At 40.1% G+C, this 24,950-nt stretch overlaps 1 protein-coding gene across 13 annotated transcripts in view; it reads left to right on the forward strand.

Annotated features, from left to right (window-relative positions):
* The window catches only part of LOC134218211 (myocyte-specific enhancer factor 2), a 289,827-nt gene that overhangs the window by 245,821 nt on the left and 19,056 nt on the right, over positions 1–24,950 (forward strand). For 11 of the 13 annotated variants that reach the window (XM_062697118.1, XM_062697129.1, XM_062697126.1 and 8 more), the window contains 3 exons: positions 5,586–5,789; positions 20,424–20,739; positions 21,062–21,202. In XM_062697118.1, the coding sequence (XP_062553102.1) occupies positions 5,586–5,789; positions 20,424–20,739; positions 21,062–21,202 (661 nt within the window). The remainder of the gene's footprint in view (positions 1–5,585; positions 5,790–20,423; positions 20,740–21,061; positions 21,203–24,950) is intronic. The other 2 variants (XM_062697130.1, XM_062697128.1) reach the window with 2 other exon arrangements.

The following is a 24,950-nucleotide window of genomic DNA, read 5'->3' on the forward strand; positions in this document are numbered from 1 at the left end:
CTCAAATAATGCGAATTATCTCTGGTATCCGGCGATCTGGACATGGATTTGAACCAGCTTCCAAAACTTGATTGATTTTTCCCGTCGAACGCTATCAGAACCAAAGAACAACAATGGACAATTTTGATTAAATTTTGCCTGTCCGGATAATAAAACAATACCCAAATAAAATAATATTAAAAAAAATCTGTTCTACCCTGTATGTATGGTTCCAGATGGTTCAAAAACCGGCCCCTCGTTGAAGACCCATGGAACCTGCTATAAGTATGGCAGTGGATTCTATCATCCTTGAAATGTTTCTGTAATCATCGTCTCGCAAAGCCATGAAGATAGATATTAATATTTGCATTATTCCGATCTGTTATAATTTCACCACGTTCCAGGAACCGTTTTTATCCGCTTATCTGGATTCTCAATCTACAGCCAGCATTGGTTGGCATATTAGTTTTACATATTAGTTTTACATAAAAAAAAATGATGAAAGTAAACAAAATGACAAGCAGTTCCAAAAATCCATTTTGAACATACCATCGGAAAATCCGAAACATCTCCGGTGGCCAAAAGCTAATATGAAGTTCTGCATAGGGACAGTATACTAGAACAGTTTCCGCGTTAGATGATCCTAATTTTATCAAAATCGGATTTCTCTACATAGCAAATAGTTTTGTAAATTCAACGACGTGTAAAACTTCAGCTGATGCCACCAAACGAATAAAAAATCGATATTCAATTAAATTTGAATGAATTTTACAAGCAAGCAGAGTTTAAATTTATTTTGATTTAAAAGAACAGTAAGGTCGATCGAATGTTGCGTTTATTTTAATGCTCCAAATATGTGCATGAAAATACAGTTAAAATCACAACATATTTTTATCTGTGTACGAAAAGTTTTTTTTTTTTTTTTTTTTTTTTTTGTCTTTATTAAAGAGACTTTCAGCCCAAGGCTGGCTCGTCTCCGAACGTACGCAAAGTTATGCTGATTGGAATTTCAACAAAATTTTACCTTTCTCAACCTTTTTGTCTAACCCCTGTAAATTAAATATGGGAAAAGCGAAAATAAAAAATAAATACATAAGTAATTCTTAAGGTCACTCCTGACAGAATCCAAGTTTCAGAGTGCTCGCGTTTTCGGGGGTACACCACTCGATACGGAGGCGGCGGAAATTTTTTGTTGATTCAGCTTTGCTGCGTCGCATCAAGCGTGAAAAAATAAAAATGACATTTGTGCATTGCTTCCGTATCGAGTGGTGTGCCCCCGAAAACGCGAGCACTTTAAAACTTGGATTGTGTCAGGGGTGACCTTAAGGATTAGGGGCCCTCCTTAGCCGTGAGGTAAACGCGTAGCTACAAAGCAAGACCATCCTGAGGATGACTGGGTTCGATTCCCGGTGCCGGTCTAGGCAATTTTCGGATTGGAAGTTGTATCGACTTCCCGGGGCATAAAAGTATCATCGTGTTAGCCTCATGATATACGAATGTATAAATGGTAACCTGGCTAAGAAACCTCGCAGTTAATAACTGTGGAAGTGCTTAATGAACACTAAGCTGTGAGGCGGCTCTGTCCCAGTATGAAGGGATGTAATGCCAATAAGAAGAAGAAGAACATAAGTAATTCTCGATAACGGTATTATGATGCATACTGGAGATTTTTCGATCCTATGACTTAAGCTTCACCAAAAAATTTCAAATAGGTAGCACAAAAACTTCCTATCCCATAAGAAAATTATTTTGAGCTTTTTAGTGGAATGTTTTCACCTGTCATAAGACGAGTTTATACAATCCCATTGAATTCCACCACTTAATTGTATCTTGACAGATACGTATTTCGACCTCAAAAGTAAGGCCGTCTTCAGTGTCTCGTACTTGACTCGAGACACGAGTCAAGTACGAGACACTGAAGACGGCCTTACTTTTGAGGTCGGAATACGTATCTGTAAAGATACAATTAAGTGGTGGAATTCAATGAGGTTCCTATCCCATCCTAATAGATAAAACTTTACTTCCACTAGGTATGTCTTTTCAAAAACTTTCCTAAACTTTCCAGACGACTAGGTATTCTTTGCTTGGTAAACCAGCCGAAATAAAATATTGACAGAAATCCAGAAACTATTGACGAAGATAAAAAAAAACATGTCCACTAGTGTGCATGGCACTCTTCGATCTCTGAGCAAACCCTTGTCCCTACACGGAGAAACTCGATTTACCCATTAATGGATAATTTTATATGCTATCTCTTTCTGCGGAGAGAAAGAGATAGCACATAAAAGTACCCATTAATGGGTAAACAAAAATCTCCGTGTATTGCATTTCTTATCAGAGGTTTTATTCAAAGAAGTTTAGATTTTTTTTCGTTATTTAGCTAGATAATTCAATTGAAGTTTCCGAAGGCAGCATTTTTTAACTTGCGGTGCTGCAAGAAACGACCAGGAGATAGATGGAGCGGGATAGACGACGTTGTTTTGACCTTATTGGAATCCATAGTTAAGATTGAAGAAGGGGGCGTAGAACCCTGGTTGCTCGGTTACTGGAAATTGGTGACTTAACCTTGGGAGAGTTCAAGGAAAGCCTGAGCGGTCGAGTCAAGGGTCTTATACCAAGGTTATCCTCTCGATGTTCGTGAAGCCGTTTGGATTAGATGTTCCTGTATAAGCCTCCATCTTTGAGGACACATATGATGGCAGTGATGCTGGCTGCATCATTCGAAAGCGCGTTCCTGGTCAGTACCAGGTATCATATAAGTATCCCTTGGAATCTGGAATTTAGGTCATCGGAATACATAATGTTCCACAGTGATGTGGATCCCGCAAACGTCGCAAATAGTCTGGAAGCCCGAGCAAAGCTTGAGAGCAAATCGATAACTAATTTTGTTGTTGTGAAATCGCCTAATTTTGATAACTCAGGTTGAGATCAAAATGTAATCAATCATGATGATTCATATTTGAAAACAAATTATGATTCCAATTTGATATCAATATCAAGATATGATTTCTATATGCTCTCATTATGTTTTCAGATTTTGCTCGGGAGGGGCTCCTCCCAAAGTTGTGTGAGTGCCGAGACGGTTTGCCACGGTTCGGAGCCAAGACGACTTGCTGGTCCTTTAGGTTGCTCTGGTCCATCCAGGCCGACGTGGTCCCCTTGATTTTCCGCAGCTGTCCAGTAGTGGAAGCTCTCCATGACATTTCTCAGGGACGGTTAGGCGTTTCATTATGAGGCGCGGAGATAACACTAGCAGAGTCGGATAGGACGAGGATGGGCTTCGTGGACGGATAGGTGGCGTTGATAAAAGCTGCAGCTGCTTCGGTCGAGAAAATGGTACAGATGACCGGGAGACTATCCGAGATAGTCATGTTAGTCCTGGTGACCAAGATCGGCCTGAAAAGGACCCATCCGTATATCTGTGTTCGTAATTGTTGAACTCTCTGTTTTATAGCTCGGTCACTGACCTTCTGAGAGCCAAGTAATTGTCAACTCTTCGGAAATTGTGTGCTATAGAACTGTTGATGTTGGCTTGTGAAGAGTGTCCACTCCTTCTCACTCCATACCAGTGGACTCGTGCAGTATCCGGTCTCCTTCGAAAAAGAGAGTGATTCTATATTAACCCGAAGTTACGGCGGCGAAAGAGGTGGTTTTGCGGCAGATGGCCACTCGCACATGATGCCTGAACTGCAAGATGCCTACCTCGACACAGGCAGACTCAGCTGGTGTAGAGGGTATTGACCTTGGACAGACAAGAGGTCAGCGAGATGGGCCGATACTTCGTGACATCCCGGGAGGAGATGCTTTCTTAGGAATGGGGATGACCAAACTTTTTCGGCACTCTTCCGGCAAGATTTGGTCATTGGTTTACCAACTCTAGGCACCGGATCTTGGCGGAAGGTAGTAGCTTTTTGAGCATGGGGTACCCAATCTCGTTGGGACCGGAAGACATCCCGCTGCTGTTGGAGAGGACGAACAACAGCTCGGCAGGAGAACTCGGTAAATGTGTATCAAGGTGGATGGGGGAAAATCTTTGCTTGCCACTACGCGCGTTGACTTTCCCCCAGAGTACGGCAGTGGATTGAGCCGGAATAACCGAATCGAGGAAATCCTCCTACTGTTTCTTCTTGGCTCCAAATTTTACTGATCTGCATTCATAGTGCTCCTCTTCGTATACCTGGAGGGCATTTACCAGATTATCAGGATGACCAGCGGGAAGCCTCCGTAGCGCTCATCTGACCGCCAGTGGACCCGTCCTGGTCGGGTGCTAGTTTGCGGGATGCAGACAAATTTGGTCTTAACTTTATTTGCTATTCAAAGAATATTGTGGCAAAATTTCATAAAATTTGGTGAAAAAAATCTTGAACAATAATAGAACAAAACCACTTCTTACTTCTTACTTACTTCATAAAAAATACGTATCTTTTTCAGAGCCTAAACTATTCATTTTCATGAAGCAACTTCGGTCCGAATATTGACAAACATCGCATGAATATTCAAAACATAGAATGACATAGTCAGAAGACTACTCCACCATCTCATTCATTCGACTGTCACTGAGTGCGCTTACTATGTGCAGAAAAAAACATTTATCATTGTTTATGTTGATGTTTGCCGTTGAATGTTCCTCGCGGATTAAAATCAGATTCAGTTCTATGTGATAAATTACTTAACTCATTTGAAACGTGTTCAGATTTCAGATAATTTATCAATTTGTAAAATGTACATAAATATTCAATGAGTAATATTCAACTGAATATTGACAGTCCAGAGCTGACTATGAATGTGTCTGGAAGTAAGCTGATAAGTGAAGAAAGGTGGCCCTTTTTTCTTGACAATATCGAATTATTTCTTGCTTCAGTAGTTAGCTAAGGTCTGAAGCTTTCCCATCACTGCCTGCAGCGACCTAACGATAGAATCGCGGCGACTAGGTGTCGCCGTCGCGGCGATAATCGCTTTGGTATGGGGGAGCCTTAAGAGTGGAAAGTTTTCATTCTGTTGCGGTACGGTTATTGGCTTCAGCCGTTTTCGATTTTACGAAAAAAAATAGGGTTAATAATCAAGAAATTAGGGCGGCGCATTTAACTCAATCACCTCTAGGTACACAACATCGACAAACAGCTATAAGGGATTGCTTGAGCAAACTGATGGAGACGCCTGGTCTTTCATGGGTTTTATTGTTAAAATGCACAAGTGCTGGTATATAGGCGATTTGGACTACAAACTGCCGTTATCTGACATTGTGACGTACATGTGGATTTATCAATTTCAGTGTTAAAGAGTAGTTCCATTGTATCTTAAAGGATGAAGGAAAATGGGTTTGTTGTATTTTAGCGCATAAATCATTTTCCCAGATTACGACAGTATATGTAGTATTACACATTATTTTCACTCAGTTGAACAACAACAGTTGCGTAACCTTGTGCTGCCTCAGAATTATCCGAATGGCTAGCACGTTCACCTTTTATATATTTGGGTATTCCAAAATTGGACCTATTTAATAATAGATTCTAATTATGCCACGTCAAAGCAGTTTCCATTCAAGTCCGATCTAATAATATTTCTTTTTCTCTCTCTCTCTTCCCCCACCCCCAACATTCCAACAGGTGACGTTCAACAAGCGTAAATTCGGGGTCATGAAGAAGGCGTACGAGCTTTCGGTGCTGTGCGATTGCGAGATTGCCCTGATTATCTTCAGCAGCACCAACAAGCTGTACCAATACGCCAGTACCGACATGGACAAGGTCCTGCTGAAGTACACCGAGTATAACGAACCGCACGAGTCGCTGACGAACAAGAACATTATTGAGGTACGCCGCCCGTGTGTGAACTGACTGTGCTGCTGCCGCTGCTGTGCTGCGTGCTGTGTGGGGGGTGGAGTGGTGTGCCGCCGCTGTTGGGTTTTCCACATGCAAAGTATTACCTGCACCACACAATGTTGAGCAAGGGGCATAGTACCGGCGAAGTTTCCTTTTGTCGTCCTATTCATGCTCGTGTAATTCCCTCCCCGCCTCCCTACGTCACGTAATCCGATGCAGTTTCGCAGCATTGAGTAACGCATAACACGCCTGATTCCCACTGACCCTTTCCGCATTCAGTGTTTTTGCTTCATTTGCTTATGTCGTAATTATTGCGTTAGTTTTCTTTCTCTGGTTTTCTTCAATATTTAATTACTTAACGCTTTGATTTTGTTTGTTTTCTTCTATAACATTACGGCTGTACTCTGATTTGAATTCTTTTGTTTGAAACGAGTTCGGGATATACTTAAGCTGTGTTTGTTTCTATTTGTTTCTTGTTACCTCACATGAAGAAGTTACATTGTTGTTTGCTATGAAGACATTCTAACAGGATGCATAGAACTAATGAATTAGAGTGACGCATTTTTTTTATTACATGAAATTCTTTGGTGGAAATGATAATGGAATTTGTTTTAATCCTCCACATTGAACATAACCATTATTTAGCTATTTTATAGCATAGAATTGGTTTCTGTGTTGTGTTCTAGTTTTACTAACACATAAAAATTTGAATTTTAAACTTTTACTTTTATCTCAATGTAAGTCCACCCGTTTTTAAGAAGGTTAATATTCAGCCTAAGTTATTGTCAAGCTACTAAATGATCGAAAACATCATTGGATCTCTTATTTTTGCTGAAAACTCTAAAAGAGTAGGAATCAAATAGATATCTAGGTTCTAAAGCGCATTCTTTCAAATCATACCTGAAACATTATTGTGGATCGCGTTGTCCGTGGTTCGAATCTCGGTTGATCGTTTTTTTGCATTCTTTGTATATCTGAAGCGTGCCTTAAAATTTTGGAATGCAATAGAATTTCTATGTCAGTTGCGTACTTCTAGAGCTGTTTGGATGTGGCTTCAACTTTATGCTATTTTGACATGATTTGATTTCCGTAACGATGAAAAAGTATTGTCGTACCTATAACCACCTATAACCCAATATTTGCAAAACTGTTAGGTTCAGAAATTATTGAGAATATTGAAGGCAAACATTTGTGATTATAAAACTATTCGTCTCACGAATTCTGATAGGGGTTTCGTGTATTTTATGTGATTTTTAATCGAAGTGAGTTCTGAAATTTTTGTGGAGTCGCATAATTCGTGTAGAATAAAGAGTTTCTCGTCTGAAAAGTAAGTTTCTACTTGAGAAGTTATCAAAGGTTTTTTTTTGAGAAATTACGGACGAAACCTCTGAGATATTCGCGAAAAAATCCTATAAAATTATCGAACTAATGTCTTAGGGGCTTCCCGAAGGGATTATGCATTATACACATTGCGCAATTGTTGGTGAAGCTGTGTGTGAATGCCAGAAACAACTAAATACCCATCCCACTCGGTTGGCATTGCAAAAAACAATACGTGTAAAGGAGTTGGTTTTAAAAATATATTGCGAGAGTTCGGCTATGTGCCTGTTGTTGAAAATTTGAACTCATCAGTAGCCTTTTGAGCTGCGGAGGACGATGGAGGTCTTTCGTAGTTTAGTAGGGAAAGCACCTATCTAGCGTACTGGTTTCGTGGGATCAAACCCCACCGAAGGAAGTAGTTACCCTCCAATACATTATTCGAACTAAATCTTTCACATGTTGTGCACTCGAGTTTCAGACATAGTAACAAATCCAATATTTATTTTACGAAAAAAATTGACCTCCATTTTTAGATACTTGTTTACCGCAGGCGCCTGATAGGTAGGCACCTACTTCAAGAGTGACAGCAACTCGGAATAGAGTGATTAAGATTATGTTACAAATATCAATTTTTTTATACCGAAAAAAGAGTTCAAATTGCGTAAAAAATAGGTCGACTTCAAACCGTGGGTAGGTCGGTTTGGACCACCATTTTGAGAGTGACAATGTCAAAAGCGAACACTTTTCCTTTTTTCTCTGTATCTAGTAACTTTCCACAGACCGGACCAGAACGAATATAGACGCGGCAAGAATCGAGCTCCACACATTCGTAGATGCTAGTGAACTAGGATACGCTGCCGTTTGCTACTCTCGGTTCGAAAAGAACGTATGTGTTCACTGCGCGCTACTTGGAAGTAAAACAAGGGTTGCACCACTCAAGTTTGTGTCCATTCCTCGCCTAGAGCTGCAAGCGGCAGTCATCGTTACGGGACTAGCTAAGAGTGTTGGAGCAGGACATTCCAACAAAATCGTTAGCCGTTGATTTTGGATAGATGTTATGAAAGTGCATCCGGGGCCACGTCTGCGATGGCTGCCACCACCTCATATACCCATCTGTTATGCTCGGTCGTGATCCCATTACAAACCGGAAAATTGTCTGTTTTCTCGGAGTGGATATCGATCGGCGGCTCACCTTCCTACCACATTTCCGGGCCGTTAGGGTGGCCTGCAAGTCCCGGATTAGCCTATTGAAGACCTTGACCAAAAAACACTGCACAAACTACAGACACATTAGATTAAGAATAGGCTAAGCGACGGCAAACAGTCGCCTGCTTCTTAGACTGCAGCTAACCTGTTCCTCACGAAGAGACTAAATCAGCGTTTTATCCCCCGTTTTTAACAACTACGCCCCGACTGGCATGCGGACTCCTCCTTTCTAATCCAGCAGAAGCAATCTGCGTCGTCGCCAGTATCACCCCATTCCGACATACACACTTAATTTTTTTTACCGGGATCTCAGCAAAATGTTAAACTTTTACCGAGTTTCGCACAGCCGTGCCCCAGCAAACATGTTTTTGCCGAGATTTCTGTCAAAATTGCTGAAAATCAGCAAATAATTTACCGAAAATCAGCTAACAAACCTCATTTTTGCCGGGTTATCAGTTTTATTTTGCTGGGCAGACGGCTGTGCGGATTTTGCCGAGCTGCAGAATTAAAAACTGAGTGTGTAGGGTCCCCACAGTCATTTGTTGAAAGGCCGCTTCTTTTGCCGCTGTGACCTAAGGGAAAGCATTGGATCTCTCTTATCAACGAGACTGACTTGATCATATTTAATGTGGTTGGCATCGGTCTCCCCCCAGTAGCGCGGGTCCACTGGTACGTAGCGAGAAGCTGGCTAATGCCTACCGGTTGATGAATCCGTCGCCACCCGCTTTCGGAGAGGCGATAACACCGAGGAGCTTAGAAGATCGGTTTTCGAGCTCATTGCTACTCGTTTCGTAAACCACGGTATCAGGTACACGGATAGTTCTGTCTCCAGCTGGTGGATAGGCTTTGGAGTTTCTGGCACCAATCTAGTCAGGTCAATGAGGCTACCTCCTCAATGTAGCGTTTTTTTTCGCGGAAACCGCAGCTACCCTTCCGGCTAATAAGCCAATAGCGCTCCTTACGGATTCAGCCAGTGTTGTCGCCGCTCTTCCCAAAATATCCATGGATGCAAGAAATCCTTGAAGGTATGGCACACCAGTTTCACTTGGATTCTCGGCCATTGCGGCATTAGGGGAAATTCGCCAACTCTTCCACGGAGGAAGGTTGGGGAGCCGTCGTTCAGCACTGATGCCGCGTTGAGCACTATTCTGCCTCTGGCATTGTTCGATCGACTGCCCCAAGCACGATGATACCCGTTGATGTCTTCCAGTATGATGGCTGGCGATGGCAACTGCTCCTGCCCGAAGATCTTGAGTAGCTTGCCTTGCAGGTTGGGGATTTTCCCGTTCGGAATGTAAAAAGATCCGATGGTCACCATCAAAAAGACCAATGGAGCGCCATCAAGAATGCCTTCATCGCCACCAGCGAGAACAATCTGGGCGAACTACGCACTCAGAGAAAACAATGGATCACCGATGAGACCTGGAGGAAGATAGAGGAGCGAAGAGAAGCCAAAGCCGCGATAGAGCGATCGAAAACCAGAGGAGCCAAAGTCTTAGCCCGTCAACGATACACGGCTCTTGAGAAGGAAGTAAGACGCTCATGTCCTGAGAAAATCATCGGCCTCATCGAAGCACAGTACGAGGCCTTTTCGTGTAGAGTGCTGCACAATGGGGTCCTGTCCGACCCTATCCGGGTCGTAGCTGGTGTGAGGCAAGGATGTATTCTATCACCGTTACTGTTCCTCATCGTAATCGATGAGATTCTGGTAGATGCGATTGACCGTGAACCAAACCGCGGACTGTTATGGCAGCCTATAACCATGGAGCACCTAAACGACTTCGAATTGGCGGATGACGTTGCACTACTCGCGCAACGGCGCTCTGATATGCAGAGTAAGCTCAACGACCTTGCCGATCGCTCCTCCTCGGCAGGTTTAGTCATCAACGTCAACAAAACCAAATCGTTGGATGTAAACACGGTGACTCCTTCCAGTTTCACAGTAGCCGGGCAACCAGTGGAGAATGTTGAAAGCTTCCAATATCTTGGTAGCCAAATGGTGTCAGACGGCGGTACCAAGATCGACATAGGCGCATGGATCAAGAAAGCAAGGGCTGCCTTTGCGAGTTTAAGAAATATCTGGAAAAACAGGCAGATAAGTGAACGCACCAAAATACGGCTGCAGGTGTTCATTAACAGATGCCTGCGGTATATAATTCGGGCCTGGTGGCCTCACAACTGGATCTCAAACAACGAGCTCCATCGTCGTTGTCACCAGAGGCCGATAACAACAGAAATTCGGGATCGGAAGTGGGGCTGGGTCGGCCACACTCTACGTAGGGGCGGAAAAGAAATCTGTAAGCAAGCATTAGACTGGAACCCAGCGGGACATCGCAGCAGAGGCAGACCCAGAGGCTCATGGCGGCGAAGCCTCAATAAAGAAATAAAAGAAGTCGACCGAAATCTAACCTGGCAACAGGTTAAAGCGATAGTCGGACAACGCTCAGGATGGAGATCTTTCAAGTCGGCCCTTTGCACCACCGAAGGTGTACAGGATCCATAAGTAAGTAAGTAAGTTAAAGGTACCACCGGCCCCTAGCACGACCTAGCTTAGCAAAAAGTAGAAACTATTATGTTGAGACTCCGGACCGGCCATACAAGAATCTCCTACAACTTCGGTGGGGGCCCTTTCCGGTCTCAATGCGACCTGTGCGAAGTTAGGAATAGCGTGGAACACTTCGTGTGCAGATGCCCGAAGTACGACTACCCCGGAATGTCTACGGAATTTCAGTCAGCATCCGGGACGCACTAGCCGACGACGAGGCTAATGCGGCAGCCTTTTTTCTGATTTCTGACTATACCACGAGACATAGGAGATTTGGAGAATCACGGTGCATTATTTCAATGGCAGCAAAGCGAGTCGTGGCAGTTGCAGAACCTCGCGGCAACTTGTATATGTTGAAGGAAACGGAGGATGCAAAGGTAGGCAAGGAGGCTCGGCACTCGTCTAGCTGCCAACACACTTGCTATAGGCGATTCGGGCATCGATATTCGGCTGTTCTCTAACGAATCAAAGCTGGCAATCTTTGTGAAGGGATCAAGGTATATGACTGTGGATTACAGCAAGTTTGTTAGCACTTTTTTGTTTGTAAGCACACTTGGCGAGATGGCGACATGTATCCTTTTGGACGCCGGTCTTTCGAAGTGATTCTGGGGTGAAGCAGTAGTTCCCACTCCTCTATCGATTGCCTCCCTACTGAAAGCTAGATTGGCAGCGTTTGTTCGACCATTTTCATATGTAGATGTTGACTTCTTCGTTGACCTTGAGCTGGCAACTTCAATGGACACAACTTCGAGCATTCTGGCTTTGAATAACTGATTTGCTCAACGAGCTACTCCAATACAGATAAGTTGTTGAAGGAAGCAATGACTTGTTTGTACCAGAACAAATTGATGGTGGAATTCACTCCACCAAAGACGTCATGGTGATTCAACCATGTCCTAACAAAAGTCAAACCGGCCCGAGTGCCTACATAAGATCCATTGAGAAGTTACCTGATTGAAGTAGAGAACATAATTAACAGTCGACTGCTGACACATGTTCCCGTGGATGATTATTATTTACAGACACTTACTCCAAACCATTTCCTCTTGGGAATATCCTATAGATCGAAACCGCTCGTTTTATACAACGATTGTCCACTAACGCTGCAGCATTCCTCTCACTAACCTTTTCTGGAAGCCCTACCATTACACGTCGAACCAAGTGGTTCTACCCAGAGCAGTGATAGGTCATTTGGCATAAAGATCGTTTGGTATAATGTCATTTGACATAACGGCCGTTTGGCATAATGGTCATTTGGCATGATTGTTATGTAATCTGATTTCTAAACTTATGCATAATATGTTCAGTTATTTATAATAATTATTGCTCGAACATTATAAAAGAGATTCTTTAAATTGCTTCGTTTTGAATTAAAGATTGTATTAAATCACTGCCTTTTCCACATAACATCCTTTTACTACTGGGTCAGTAGAAAGATCGTCGTTGACTAAGACGAACTACAAAAGACGGAAACTCGAATAGCAAAATTACAAGTGCTCCGAAACAAAAACTCTTTTATTAGTTACTAGTCGACCCTGCAGACGTTGTCCTGCACACCCGATCAAGAATGCATAACAAAATTACAACAAGGGGAGTTATTTATTTCAGAAAAATAATGTAACAAAATGTGTTATAAAATTGGCTGGTTAGTTGTTAAAATAACAAAAATTATATCAAAATTCCCTCTAGCCGTAACATAATTATATCAGAGGTTGTTACCTTCATTTCAACATTATAACAACCGTTGATATGATTATGAGGTACAAAAATCTACTTTCATGGTAATTGCCTACATTACGTATAAAAATGTAGTACGATACAACGCCGGGTTTCCATCCATAATGTAGGCAATTAACTTTGTACTAGCTATTAACATCGAACATTGATTCAAGTTATACTGGAGGTGATTACCTCCGCTTTTTCCAATATCAAAAAATGTAGGCAATTATTTTGTGTAAATATACATAACTAATGTTGTTATAATTTTGATATGAAATAAAACTGGCCGAAGACACATTTTTATCGAATTATCTAATTATAACACACGTTGTTTTAAATAACAACCATTGATAGAATTGAGTTATAATTTTGTTATGTATTCCTGATCGGGTAGTAGGCGAAATGCGCGTTGTGAATTGCCCATGCGAAACTCCATATGAATCTTAATTTACTCAACCTAACTCGTGATATTCGCATGAAGAAATATCATATAAACCCGTCGGAAACTATAATGAATTTAACTGCTGAAGCAATGGAGAACATACATTCAGCCGTTTTCGAGTTATGCGGATACGAACACAGACCATTCCATTTTTATTATATAGATTTCTGTAGGAGGTATAATCATCTCTTGAAAAGCACACTTTGTCGTGCATAAGTCTAAAAAGTATACGCTTCCTCTTCAAAGGATGAATTTTCCCGGCATATGACAAAGGAAGATACGATTCCTTTTTTCAAATAATGCATTTGCCCGGCATAACACAAGGGAGAATATGTATGGTTCTTATTCTCAATGTATGCATTTATTCAGTTAAAGGAAAGGGAAGATATAATTCCTTCTTTCAAAGGATGCATTTACTCGGCAAAAGGCAAGAGAGGATATGATTCATTTGTTCAATTAAGGCAATTGCTCGGTTTAAGGCAAGGGAAGATATGAACCCTTCTTTCAAAGGATGCATTTGACCGTCAGAAGGCAAAATACGACATGGTTCCCTTATTCAATTCAGACATTTGCTCAGTTTAAGGAAAGGGAAGATATTATCCCTTCTTTCAAAGAATGCATTTGCCCATCAGAAGGCAAAAGACGATATACAGGCATACCTCGATAGTACGTACCCTCGATAGTGCGTACCCTCGATAGTACGTACCCTCGATTGTACGTACATTTTACCTCGATAGTACGTACACAAAAAAAAATTTTTTTTCGTTCAATTTTCTGTACGATTTTAGTAAAAAATTTAATATGCATTGATCATGGCACATGCGGGGGTCCTTCATATGTTACGTAATAATTTCACAACTGATTTAAACACCATCGTGAGCTTATAACGAATTTAGTAGCAAAACTTTGAAAAAGCAGCGTGTCATAAATGTTTCCCAGTCTTACATAACATATATTATACTATCATTTTAAACAATTGAAGGAACATCTGAAACAGCTGAGCGATGCGGAGCGCGTCCAAGCCCTCATAAAGCTTAATATCAGCAAGAGGAATTCTTTTGTCTTGGACGCGTTCGCATACGCACTCGCGTGAGTATGTCATCGGCATAAGAGTGTTATCAGCAATAATTGAAATTTTATGGGTATGATTTTCTTATAAAGCAGATTAGCTATCCACTTAATTAAACAGTTATTATGTTTATGAATTATTTTATCTATCAAGGAAATTAGTTCTAGTTCTAGAACCCTTCCCCATGCATTAGTTCACCTGATAGACCAGAAAATATTTCCCCGAGGAGTAAATTAATTCCATCATGGGAATGGTGATTCATAAAATTGAATTTTCGACAACTTACTTTACTGTTTAATTAAGTTTACATTAAGTTTAGTTCCATTCTATCCACTTGTCGGTAAAATTTTTTTTTTTGAGAAACAAATTAGCAGCGTTACTAAAATGAGGAAAATTTTTGGTCGAAAATTTCCTCTGAGACGTCTTACTGGGATTTCCGAAGAAGTTTATCCTGGAACAGTAGTTCTCCCAAGGGTTCTTTCTGGGATACCTTAGTAGTTCGGTCCAAAATTCCATACATGATTTAACTTGATATTCTATCTAGACCTGTGCGCCGATTGAAATTTTATCGACAGCGGCTTGATAGATCATTTTCAGCCAGTGGCAGTGGCGTGGTGGTGATTGGCGGCGGCGTGAGCCAGCGTGAATCAATTTCGTGTATTATAAGTTTTCCGGAATTTATCTAGATGTTCCTGCAGGAATTCCTCCGAAAGTTTCTTCGGTAATTCCTACGGGAGTTTTTCCAGATATTTCTCTGAAAGTTCCTCCAGGAATTCCTCTGGAAGTTCCTCTAGGAATTTCTCCGCGAATTTTTACGAAATTCCTCCGAACATCCATTTTAAATTATAGCCAAATATTTTTCCGTTAATCCTTCCAAATATACCCTCTAAATTCCATTATTTTCTCGGTAATTTCTTCAGCAATTCACTTAGGAATTATCTTAGAAATTTCCACATCCCCTTTCCCAGAACTTCCACCAGAAAATCATTCAGAAATTCCCATACAAACTCCTCCGGGCATCCTCTCTGGAGTTACTCCAGAAATTTCATCAAGATCTCTCCATTAATTACTTCGAGGTCTTTCCGGAAATTCTCATTGAATTTCTTCAGAAACTCACGTGGAAGTCCTTGATATTCACGCCCCAGACATTCCTCCAAGAACTCTCCCGGAAAATTGTTTTTTTTCTTCGGGAATTCTCTTGGAAATTCCTTGCAAAATTCGTCTGCAAATTCATCTGGGTACAAAAATTAAATTTCGTCAAAACCAGTGCTGGAAATACTCGCTTCACGAGTAAGAAAAGAGTGTAATTCGCGTGAACCTACTGCCTGCATTTTTTCAAGCGCTTGCTTTGTTCGCGAGTACGGGCAGAGCAAAGACAAAAAGCAGGACAGTATTTTTTCGCGAGGAAAAAATCACGATCACGAGTATTTGTGGTTACTTCGAATAAAATGGATAAATTTTACTTAACATAAACACAAAAACAAATGTGTTCTTGCTCGAACATCCGTGAGAATCATGTTCCGAGGTTGGTTTATGACATTTGGCAAATTAACCCAAATGACTCGCGAAGCTCTACGAACATTTTTCGGGGTTCGCTTTTCTGTTTTCTCTGCGAGTAATAGTTAGGCAAGAAAAGGCAAAACAAGTTTTCCCGAGTATTTTGCATGGCCTAATTCTTGTTTTGTGAACAAGGTTCACAGATTTCCACCACTGGTCAAAACTCTTTCGGAATTACCTACAAAAATTCCCCTTAAAATTCCTCTGAAAATTATTTAAGGGATTCTCCCGGAAGATCCTGCAGCCATTCTCAAAATTTCTACGGTACTTCGCTTAAAATTTCTATAAAAAATCATCCGAGTATTTTCCGAGATTTTTTTCCATGAATTCGCAGCAATATCTTAAAACAACAACCCCGAAAATTCTTCAAGAATTCTCACACTTTTTATTCCAGAAATTCCTCCATGTATTCTCCCAAAAAATCCGTTAATAATTTCCCCGGAAATTACTTCAAGAACTTCTTCAGAAATCTCTTTTAAAGTTCCCCCGAAAAGTTATTCAAGAATTATCCGGGATTTCGTATCGGAATTCCCACAGAATTTTCTCAAATTATTCTGCAGAAAATTCCTTCAAAAACTGCTCTGGGAAGTTCCTTTTTCAGGAAGAATAGGAGTATCCGAAAGGATTTCCTGAAGAATTTCCTAAAGTAATTTTTGAAAAAAATCGCGATGGATTTCTTGGTTTGAGTTTAATTTTCGAAAAATCTTGATGGATTTACCTATGGATTTCCTGGAGATATTCTCGAAAAAAATCCTAGAAGAATATCTGAAACAAATCTAGGATAAATATGAAAATAAGAAGTTTTTTGAATGAATTTCCTAAGGAATTTTCAGAGGAAAATATTTTTGAATGTCAAAATAAATTTCAAATAAAGTTTTAAAATAATTTCAAACTAAAATACGGAAAAACTCTAGTAGAAGTTCAGAGGGTGTTCTTGGAGTAATTCCTTAGTGTCCTGAAGAATAAACCCACATTTTCAGAAAAAAGTATCTTTATGTTTGGCCGAGAATGTGTTGAAAAGTGGCTATGTTGCCAAAAATTATCCCACGTCGCACTTTCTGGCCAGAGATCCGCGCTAGTTCAACTAGTTCAGTAGATCATCATCCAATGATTTAGATTTAAATACTTTATCGACAGACACCACCTCAATTCATCAAGCTGATGTGTTCGCCGTCACATCAAGCTGATGTGACGCTCAGTGTTCTCAGAATATACATCTGTTACAGCCTTTCAGTCCATTATTGTCTGTTTTTGCTTTGTAGAAGCAAACTATCAAAATCTGTACGGATAATTTGCAGACACCCTGTATGTACGAGAAAATTAAAATAAATTAGAAAATTAGAAATCAGTTTATTTGTTATCTTTATACTCATCTTAGTGTAATGTATTTATGTATAAAATTACAATTCATAATGAAGATTCCTCCTAATCAACGCGATGCGTTTGTTGCTATAGCTAACAGTTTGTCGCTTTGGTGAGGAAGCGTCAATGGAGCCAATAGAATCACAACGACAGTGACAGTTAGGGACAAGCTTAAAGCTTTTCATTTACATAAAATCTATAGGTGGAATCCATAAAATACGTTACGTAAAAATGTTGTGATCCACCTCCAATCGTTACTTTTTGTAGTAACATGCATAATTATGTATGATGCGTAACATATTTTTATAACGTTACGAATATCACGTAATTTATGGATGTTCCGAAGCATACAAAACATACAATATTTCATAAAACCAATAGCCTCACATTTGCAAGGACGATAATTTTGCGCAATGCTACATGTAGGCACCATTTCAAGAAAAATCTTAATCACGCTGGCCCGTTGTGTACTATATCAAATATAAGTTTGCTTAGAATACAGAGCCTTCTATCGAAATTTTGGCTTCCGAGCGGTTTTATAAACATTACACCACTCCCAAATAAATAGAAAGGCAAAAAAAAATTTTTTTGTTCAGTATTTTTTTGCTTCGATAGTACGTACGACCCGCTAGTACGTCCACTAAAATTACGGCGGAGAACGTACTATCGAGGTCTGCATGTATATATCCTGCTTTCAATTCAGACATTTGCTCTGTTAAATGCAAGGTAGAATATGATCCCGTTTTTGAAAGTATGCATTAGCCCGGCAGGTGGCAAAAAACGATATGATTCCTTCTTCTAATTCAGGAATTTGCTAGGTTTAAGACGAGGGAAGAAGTGGTCCCTTCTTTTCAAAGATGGCAACAGGTCCAGCTGAAGGCAAAATATAATATAGTTCCCTCTTTCGATTAAAGCATTTACTCAGTGCGAGCGACCGATCGCAGTGGGAGAACTTGTCGTCATAGCTGATTCAGGATTACCAAGGAATTGTTGGCTAAGAGGCAGAGTGGTATCAGTGAAAACCTCCGTAAATGTTAAACGTAATAACAGAAGGTAGTTCTTATTAGCGGAAAATTAAAATCAAATTGTGATGAAAGCTTTGTTAAATAGATCTACGAAGATTACGCATGCAACTGCACATAAAGTGCATTTTATAGTTGAATAACATTGAGTAGTCGAGGTAAAATAATTGAATTGGCATAACTTGAACTCTAATTTAATTGAAAATTCATATCTAGAAATTTATAACACATACATAATCTGTTCGGATGATCGGATTGAGAAAGAAACTCAACAAACCTAGGAAAAATAATGCATTAATGTTATCGCTAATAATTGGTTCACCTCTTCAAACCAGCTCAGAAATAAATTTGCTTTCCGTTACACAGGTCCGCTGTTTCAAAACAGCACTCAGGTTTCTTTGAGAAATGTTGGGATGTCGTTTTTAAAACAATATTAGCCATTTTCGACCGGGTACGTTTTCAGGAAACTTGCTCTTCCAGTGGATTGGAGAAAATAGACTGCTGACATTTTCAGACGTTGGGATTTAGGGAATCCACCGGGAAGCCATTCGATGATTCCGTTTTTTCTTGATTAGCGAAGACCTGATTAAGACGATTGGTCGTCTTGGATGTTTCAATTCCGTAGTGCCACGGGCTAGCGTAAGAGTGCTCTCCGGGATTCTGTACATTGCTGCGGATCGACGAATCGGGTATGCTCTTCTTAACAGATCCATAGCCAGAGTAATTTGATTTCGCTTGTATTTCACATTCTTCCGATCGTGATTCATCTTCAAAGTGTGAAAAATGTGTAATTTTGTTCGTAAATCTCGAATTTCCTTCTAACAATTAAAAATATTGTTATGATTTAGTAGTTGAATGCTGTATTTTTATGTGCTGAATAAGTTTCTAGAACATTGTTAACCTCAAAAATTTGACTATGCAAAGTTATTCATTGTATACCAGTTTTTATAGGGTTAAATGACCTATTATCTAAAATTGAGTCATATTTTGTTCGTTTCAATAGATAGACCCGTAGTGTCTTTGACAAAGTTTTTCTGTACATTATTTCTAACAACTTTCCCAAAGACGCCATTTTGTTTCAACAAATTTTGAAAAAAATATAATTGCTGTTTCACTTTTAGGTGAATTAATCAAAAATAAAATTTTCTCAAATGATACCTCTTGATGTATGCAACATACTTGCTGAACATACTATGCCATTTAAAACACGATTTCATACCGAAAAAGCTGACGATCACGTTTTTCGGGATTTCAACCACTGTGTACTAGGGTGAATATTGCTATTGTTTTATCTGGTTTCACTTAAAATTTGAATAAAACATTCCTAACACAAAATTTACGTTATGGCAGTGGTGTCGAGTGAGTTTTTATTTATTCCACGCATCTAATTTCAATCATTAATCTTGAAGATTTATATAAATTTTCCGAAAAATCGTTAAATTGTAAAATTAGCTTAACTTTTTATATACTTACCTATTACGAATTTTGACCTGGCTCTTTGTCATGCTATTTTTTAATTGTTGTGATACTACTTCCCGTGGTTTGCCATCAAAACGTCAAAAACGAAGAATTTTGAGTTGTGCCAGTTTTGCACGAAACCGGCTCTATCAGAACATGGGGCTTTTTGTTTTGTTTCTTATTTTACGTACGTATCGATCAAATATCGATTCGCTTCCAAAGCTGGTTTTGGACTTGTTGGAACTTTTGAATATGCTTCTATATTTTCGATTTGGAATGCTTCTGAAAGAACTTCCGAAACACAAAAATGTTGTAATAAAAGGATTTATAAACTATTCAAGAAAAACATTTAGGAATGGATTTTCATTTTTTGTTGACATGGTTCAGACAGAGAAGGTTTAAAATAATTGAACAGTATAGAATTTAAAACAACATATTGGGGCTTAAAAAAGTATTCATATAATTCATCAATGGGTTTTGCAATGATTTTTCTGGGATTTTGTATGGTTTTTATGCGTTCATATAGTTTTTATATACAGCTTCGTATTGTTTTGACTCTCAATTACACGCTTTTCATTATCATTTCATTAATATTCCATGTCATCTGTCATAGTTTTGTTACCCACCTCCTCCTACTTACTAATGCCCGAACGTACCGAATTACTACCGCGTGTAGTCGTTTGTGCGTGTGTGTATTTCGTTCACCCCCCATTGGCAACCTTGGGGCATCTGTTGCGTGCGTTTTGTTTTCCCTTCTTGTGTGTCCCGTGCGGTAATATTTTCCATTGAGACTACCGAATACTAAAAGCTGCTTCGCTCACTCACCCGTCTGCCCTGCGCGCCCTGCCGTGCCGAGCCATTTCCCACTCGGGTCACAGTCACATTTCGCAGTCGTAATTCCTGTAAGGTCCTGTCTGTTTCACAGTTGCAGGTAAACGCACAGAAGGAGAACAAAAATGGCACCATGTCGCCGGACTCGCCGGAACCGGAGGACAGCTACACGCTCACGCCACGCACCGAGGCCAAGTACAACAAAATCGACGAAGACTTTCAAATTATGATGCAGCGGAACCAGCAACTGTCGGCCAGCGGGCGGGTGAACATGGCCGGAAATAGCTACTCGCTGCCGGTGTCGGTGCCGGTCATCGGGACCTACAACGATTCCAGCATGATGCAAAGCAGTCCCCAGATGGCACACAATAGTATTAGTCCGCGGCCTTCCAGTTCAGAAACCGACTCAGGTGGGTGCTTTTATTGGGCTACCATGCGTCTCCATCGCGGTCAGAGGGAAAACTTTGTGTAACGAATGACGTGAATAATGTATGCGGCAAGATCTTTCGATGGGAGTTCGCTTGAAAGTGTGGCACTTGCCAACAAGTGCCACTATTTCAATGCATCGTAAAACTTGTTGGGGAGCCCATATAATTTGCAGCGACAAGTGTTGCGTTACTAAATAAAGAAATTATGCCCCCTTGGGAGACCGTTAGAAGCCCTCGCATGTAACGATGTAATAAATTGTAGACCTTTTCACCAACGACCGTACCATTTTCTCACCCATTGCAGTGTATCCCTCCGGTGGTATCCTGGAGATGTCCAACGGATACCCACATTCGGCGTCGCCCCTCGGTGGATCTCCCAGTCCCGGGCCGAGTCCAGGTATTGGCACGCACCAGCATAACCACAATAACAATAACCATAACAAATGTAAGCATGCAAGGTTTCCCGTGTGTTGTTTGTTCCTAACGAGCGAATTTACTGCCGCTACACAGCAATTTGATCCGATCGGTATGCCTTTTTCTAAGTGTGTGAGTTAATGTTTGAAAACCGTTGCCTTTACCCATTGCTTTGGAAGAAAGGAAGGCGAATTGCGAATCTCAACTTTGTTGCATAATTAATGGGGATTTTTTTCCTTTTCCCAACTTACTGTTTGTTTCAATTAAAAAAATAGCTTTTGAATTTTGTAAAACTAACTCTAAATTTGAATGTGCCATAATTCTATTATTATTATTAATATTAATCAATATGTAGGTAATTCATCGTTTGAATGGGCGATACTTCTTTTTCCAAAATATTTCTAATTTGGTGTTGAGTGTGCAGAGTCTACACAAATAAGAACAATAACTTACGTATCTGACGCAAAGTTTGACCTCTGTCTTTTTGATCTGAAACGGAATGTACTATTCTACTACATTAATCGCTCTTCATATTAAACAGAGTTCACAGCAACTATCTCAAAAAATTATATAATTTAACATGTTTTCAAAAGGGTGTTAAGAAATTCGAAGTTTTTTTTTTTCATTTTCGAATAATAATCCACGTGTTTTTATACCCTATTAGTCCATGCTCATTAAAACTTGCAAACTCATCTAACGAGGCTGTTTGAAGGCGAAAAAGAAATAAACTATAGGTATATGGCATCGTCTTTTTGCTGTCGCTAGAGTGGGCCGGTCAGAAAACGGGAAAACCATATTAACGCCACTCATTGTCGCCAGTACCGGAGCGAACGTCTCTGCTAAAGCGCAATAAGTTTTTCTCTGGAAATGTATATGTTGGGGAAAACTCTACATAACGAATCTGCTCGGAAGGATCGTAAAAAAAGTGATAGATTGCCTGTTGATGATTCACTTTTTTATTATTGTTTAACTAACCAATGAGACGGATTGTAAATATATTAGTTGGGTATTGTGGCACAGAATTTTGTGTGAATTGTTTTGGATATAATTAGGATAAAACATCCGATATATGCTTGTACACTAAACTTCCGCCAGTTGGACAATATTGACAAGCTTGATATGACAAATTATTGATTAAAAACAGAAAACGGAAAAAATTGGAATAAAAAAAATATTGCATCATGGAGGTGTGTGATTGGTTATTATAAGTATTTAACAAGGAGTTTTGGTAACGTTGAGACACGCATAGTGAATTAGTAGTGAATGTTCACATTTTAAAATGCTTTTTTTCATGCTTTCTCTATTGAATCTCTAGCATTGGTTTTGAAGTTGATGAGGCTTGAATCGCTCTGTCAAGAGTGAAGCTATTGTCTGAGTTGTGTTTAGTGTCTCAACAATAGCGTGGTTGAATGTCAATGAAGCTTTGACCGGAAGACTCCTTCCAATGTGGATTATTTACAAATTAATTTCTTAAATTGGTATTAATGGTTTCCATATATTCGGCATAAACTAGCACAGGTCTTAGATTTCAGAACAGTATAATATCGCCAACATGCTCAACTGGTTCGTTCTGTTGCGCCCTCCCCTACGATAATGGTGACGATGGCGACTCACTTCACGTCGTCACTGGCAATTTTCATCGGCCGTTCCCACGTGTCAAGCATGCTGTGACGCAAATCACGAATTGACTCCTGACAATTTTAAGCCCCCCTCTTTTCCCTTTCCCTCTCGAGGGCGACGACTTCAAAATCACCTTGGAGCCCCGGAGCACCTCCCTTCCCTCAATGTGCCTTCCGGGCAAAACATTGTTGTGTTGTGGGGCAGCTCCAACGTCGTTGGATCGAACATTCCAACCGAAATCAAGGTTCACTCGAGTACCTACTCTCGCGCGTACCATTTCATTAACATTATTTATTCATATCGGGCAATAGAATGGGCATCGACTTACAGCGTGGAAGTCAAGGCTTACATCGGAAGGGATTCGCGTTTACGGAATTACCGTTAGGACGATTAAGTTACAAGGGTGGATGGAGGGCGCGTGACGGCAATAAGCCTTTTAAGCATGAATGTGTCGAAAGCATCGCATACTATACGCAGCTTTCAATTTTTTGTATGTTTGACAAGCTGAAGAGTCTGTTATAGTCACATAATTTCATTCTACTACAATTGTTCTGGCTGTTGACTTTTGTTTTATCATGTTTTGCTAGTGTCACGAGAAAATTATTAGGCTCCTTTAGTGGAATGTTGAGGTCGAAATACGCATCTGAAAAGATATCAACGTGGTGGAATAAAATGAAATAGTGCTGAATGTTGTGTCAGGATTTATTGACATACTTCATGAATGCTCTTACACTTAATACTAAAGTAGAGTCTGACCAACTGAAGTTGCTGTAATTGTGGATTGTTCAAAGAGTTAGTTCGATTGAACAATACTTTCAAGCATTCCTTAAAAACAAGGTCACATATTTTATTTCTAGTCACCTTTTTGGATGCGTGACTGACTACAGCGTCGTTACCCCTATGGCTGCCGTAATCTTCCGACATTCGTGTCACACTAAGTGACCCGCCCACTGAAGTTTGAAGTATTTAATACGATTCATAATATACACTTAATACAGTTTGTAATTCATACGTGGGCGTCACACACCGTTTAGAAGAAGAAAAAAATGAAATTTAACAAGCGCGTATTTCAAAATGACTGACACGTAAATTTTTAATAAATAATTTAATAAATAAAACTAATTATGCACGTGATTGGAACGTCGGAATCGGAACTGAAATTAACGTTATTCGTAATAAATTTGAATTACAGCTTGTATTTAATTTTACAAGATTAAGTTTGTCATATCGCAGTGAAGAAGTATAGAATGCTATTTGGTTCTCATTCGTATACATCGTAACAAAAGCGTTCAAACGACTTTTTTGTGGATGCATTAAAACATTCGATGCATAATTCCGAAAGCATGTTTGATTCCAGCATGCAAAGACTGGAACAAAAAAAAGTGTCTAGTTTTTCGTGTATTCCATAACTTGCGATTTTACAAGTGAGAAATCTGAAAAAAAAACTTCAGAAGGGTTGTGTACAGGACACGACCGCAAAATAGACATTGGACAACGTAAGGCCATCTGTGTGACTGACCTTTTGGCAGTCACTAAGCGATTGTGTTTTGTACTTTGAAGAAATTTCTTCTCGGATCAGCATTCTTTTGCATAGAAAGATGGTCTTGAAAACATCCGATTTATTTCCTGATTAGACAAGCCTGTTTCTCCATCGATTGGGGAAGCGCATCTAGTTATAGAACGCTAGATATTTTTTAATACAAATTATATGGAGCGTAAGAAAATTGCAGACTTCTCATACCCCTATAAGTACTTACGTTTACAGTCCCTGAGGACTGTATACAATTCCGAAGGAATTCCTGGAGGAACTTCCGAAGGAATTCCTGGAGGAACATCCGAAGGAGTTCCTGGAGGAATTTCCGAAGGAGTTCCTGGAGGAACTTCTGAAGGAGTTCCTGGAAGAACTTCCGAAGGAGTTCTGGAGGAACTTCTGAAGGAATTCCAGGAGGAACTTCCGAAGGAATTCCAGGAGGAACTTCCGAAGGAATTTCTGGGGAAACTTCCGAAGAAATTCTTAGAGGAACTCCCTGAGGAATTCCAGGAGGAACTCCCGGAAGAATTCTTGGAGGAACTTGAGGAGGAATTCCTGGATGAACTCCTGGAGGAATTCCTGGAGGAATTCCTGGAGGAAATCCCAGGAACTGGAGGAACTCCCAGAG

This window comes from Armigeres subalbatus, chromosome 2, assembly GCF_024139115.2.
Source record: "Armigeres subalbatus isolate Guangzhou_Male chromosome 2, GZ_Asu_2, whole genome shotgun sequence".
In the NCBI taxonomy this organism is placed as follows: domain Eukaryota; kingdom Metazoa; phylum Arthropoda; class Insecta; order Diptera; family Culicidae; genus Armigeres; species Armigeres subalbatus.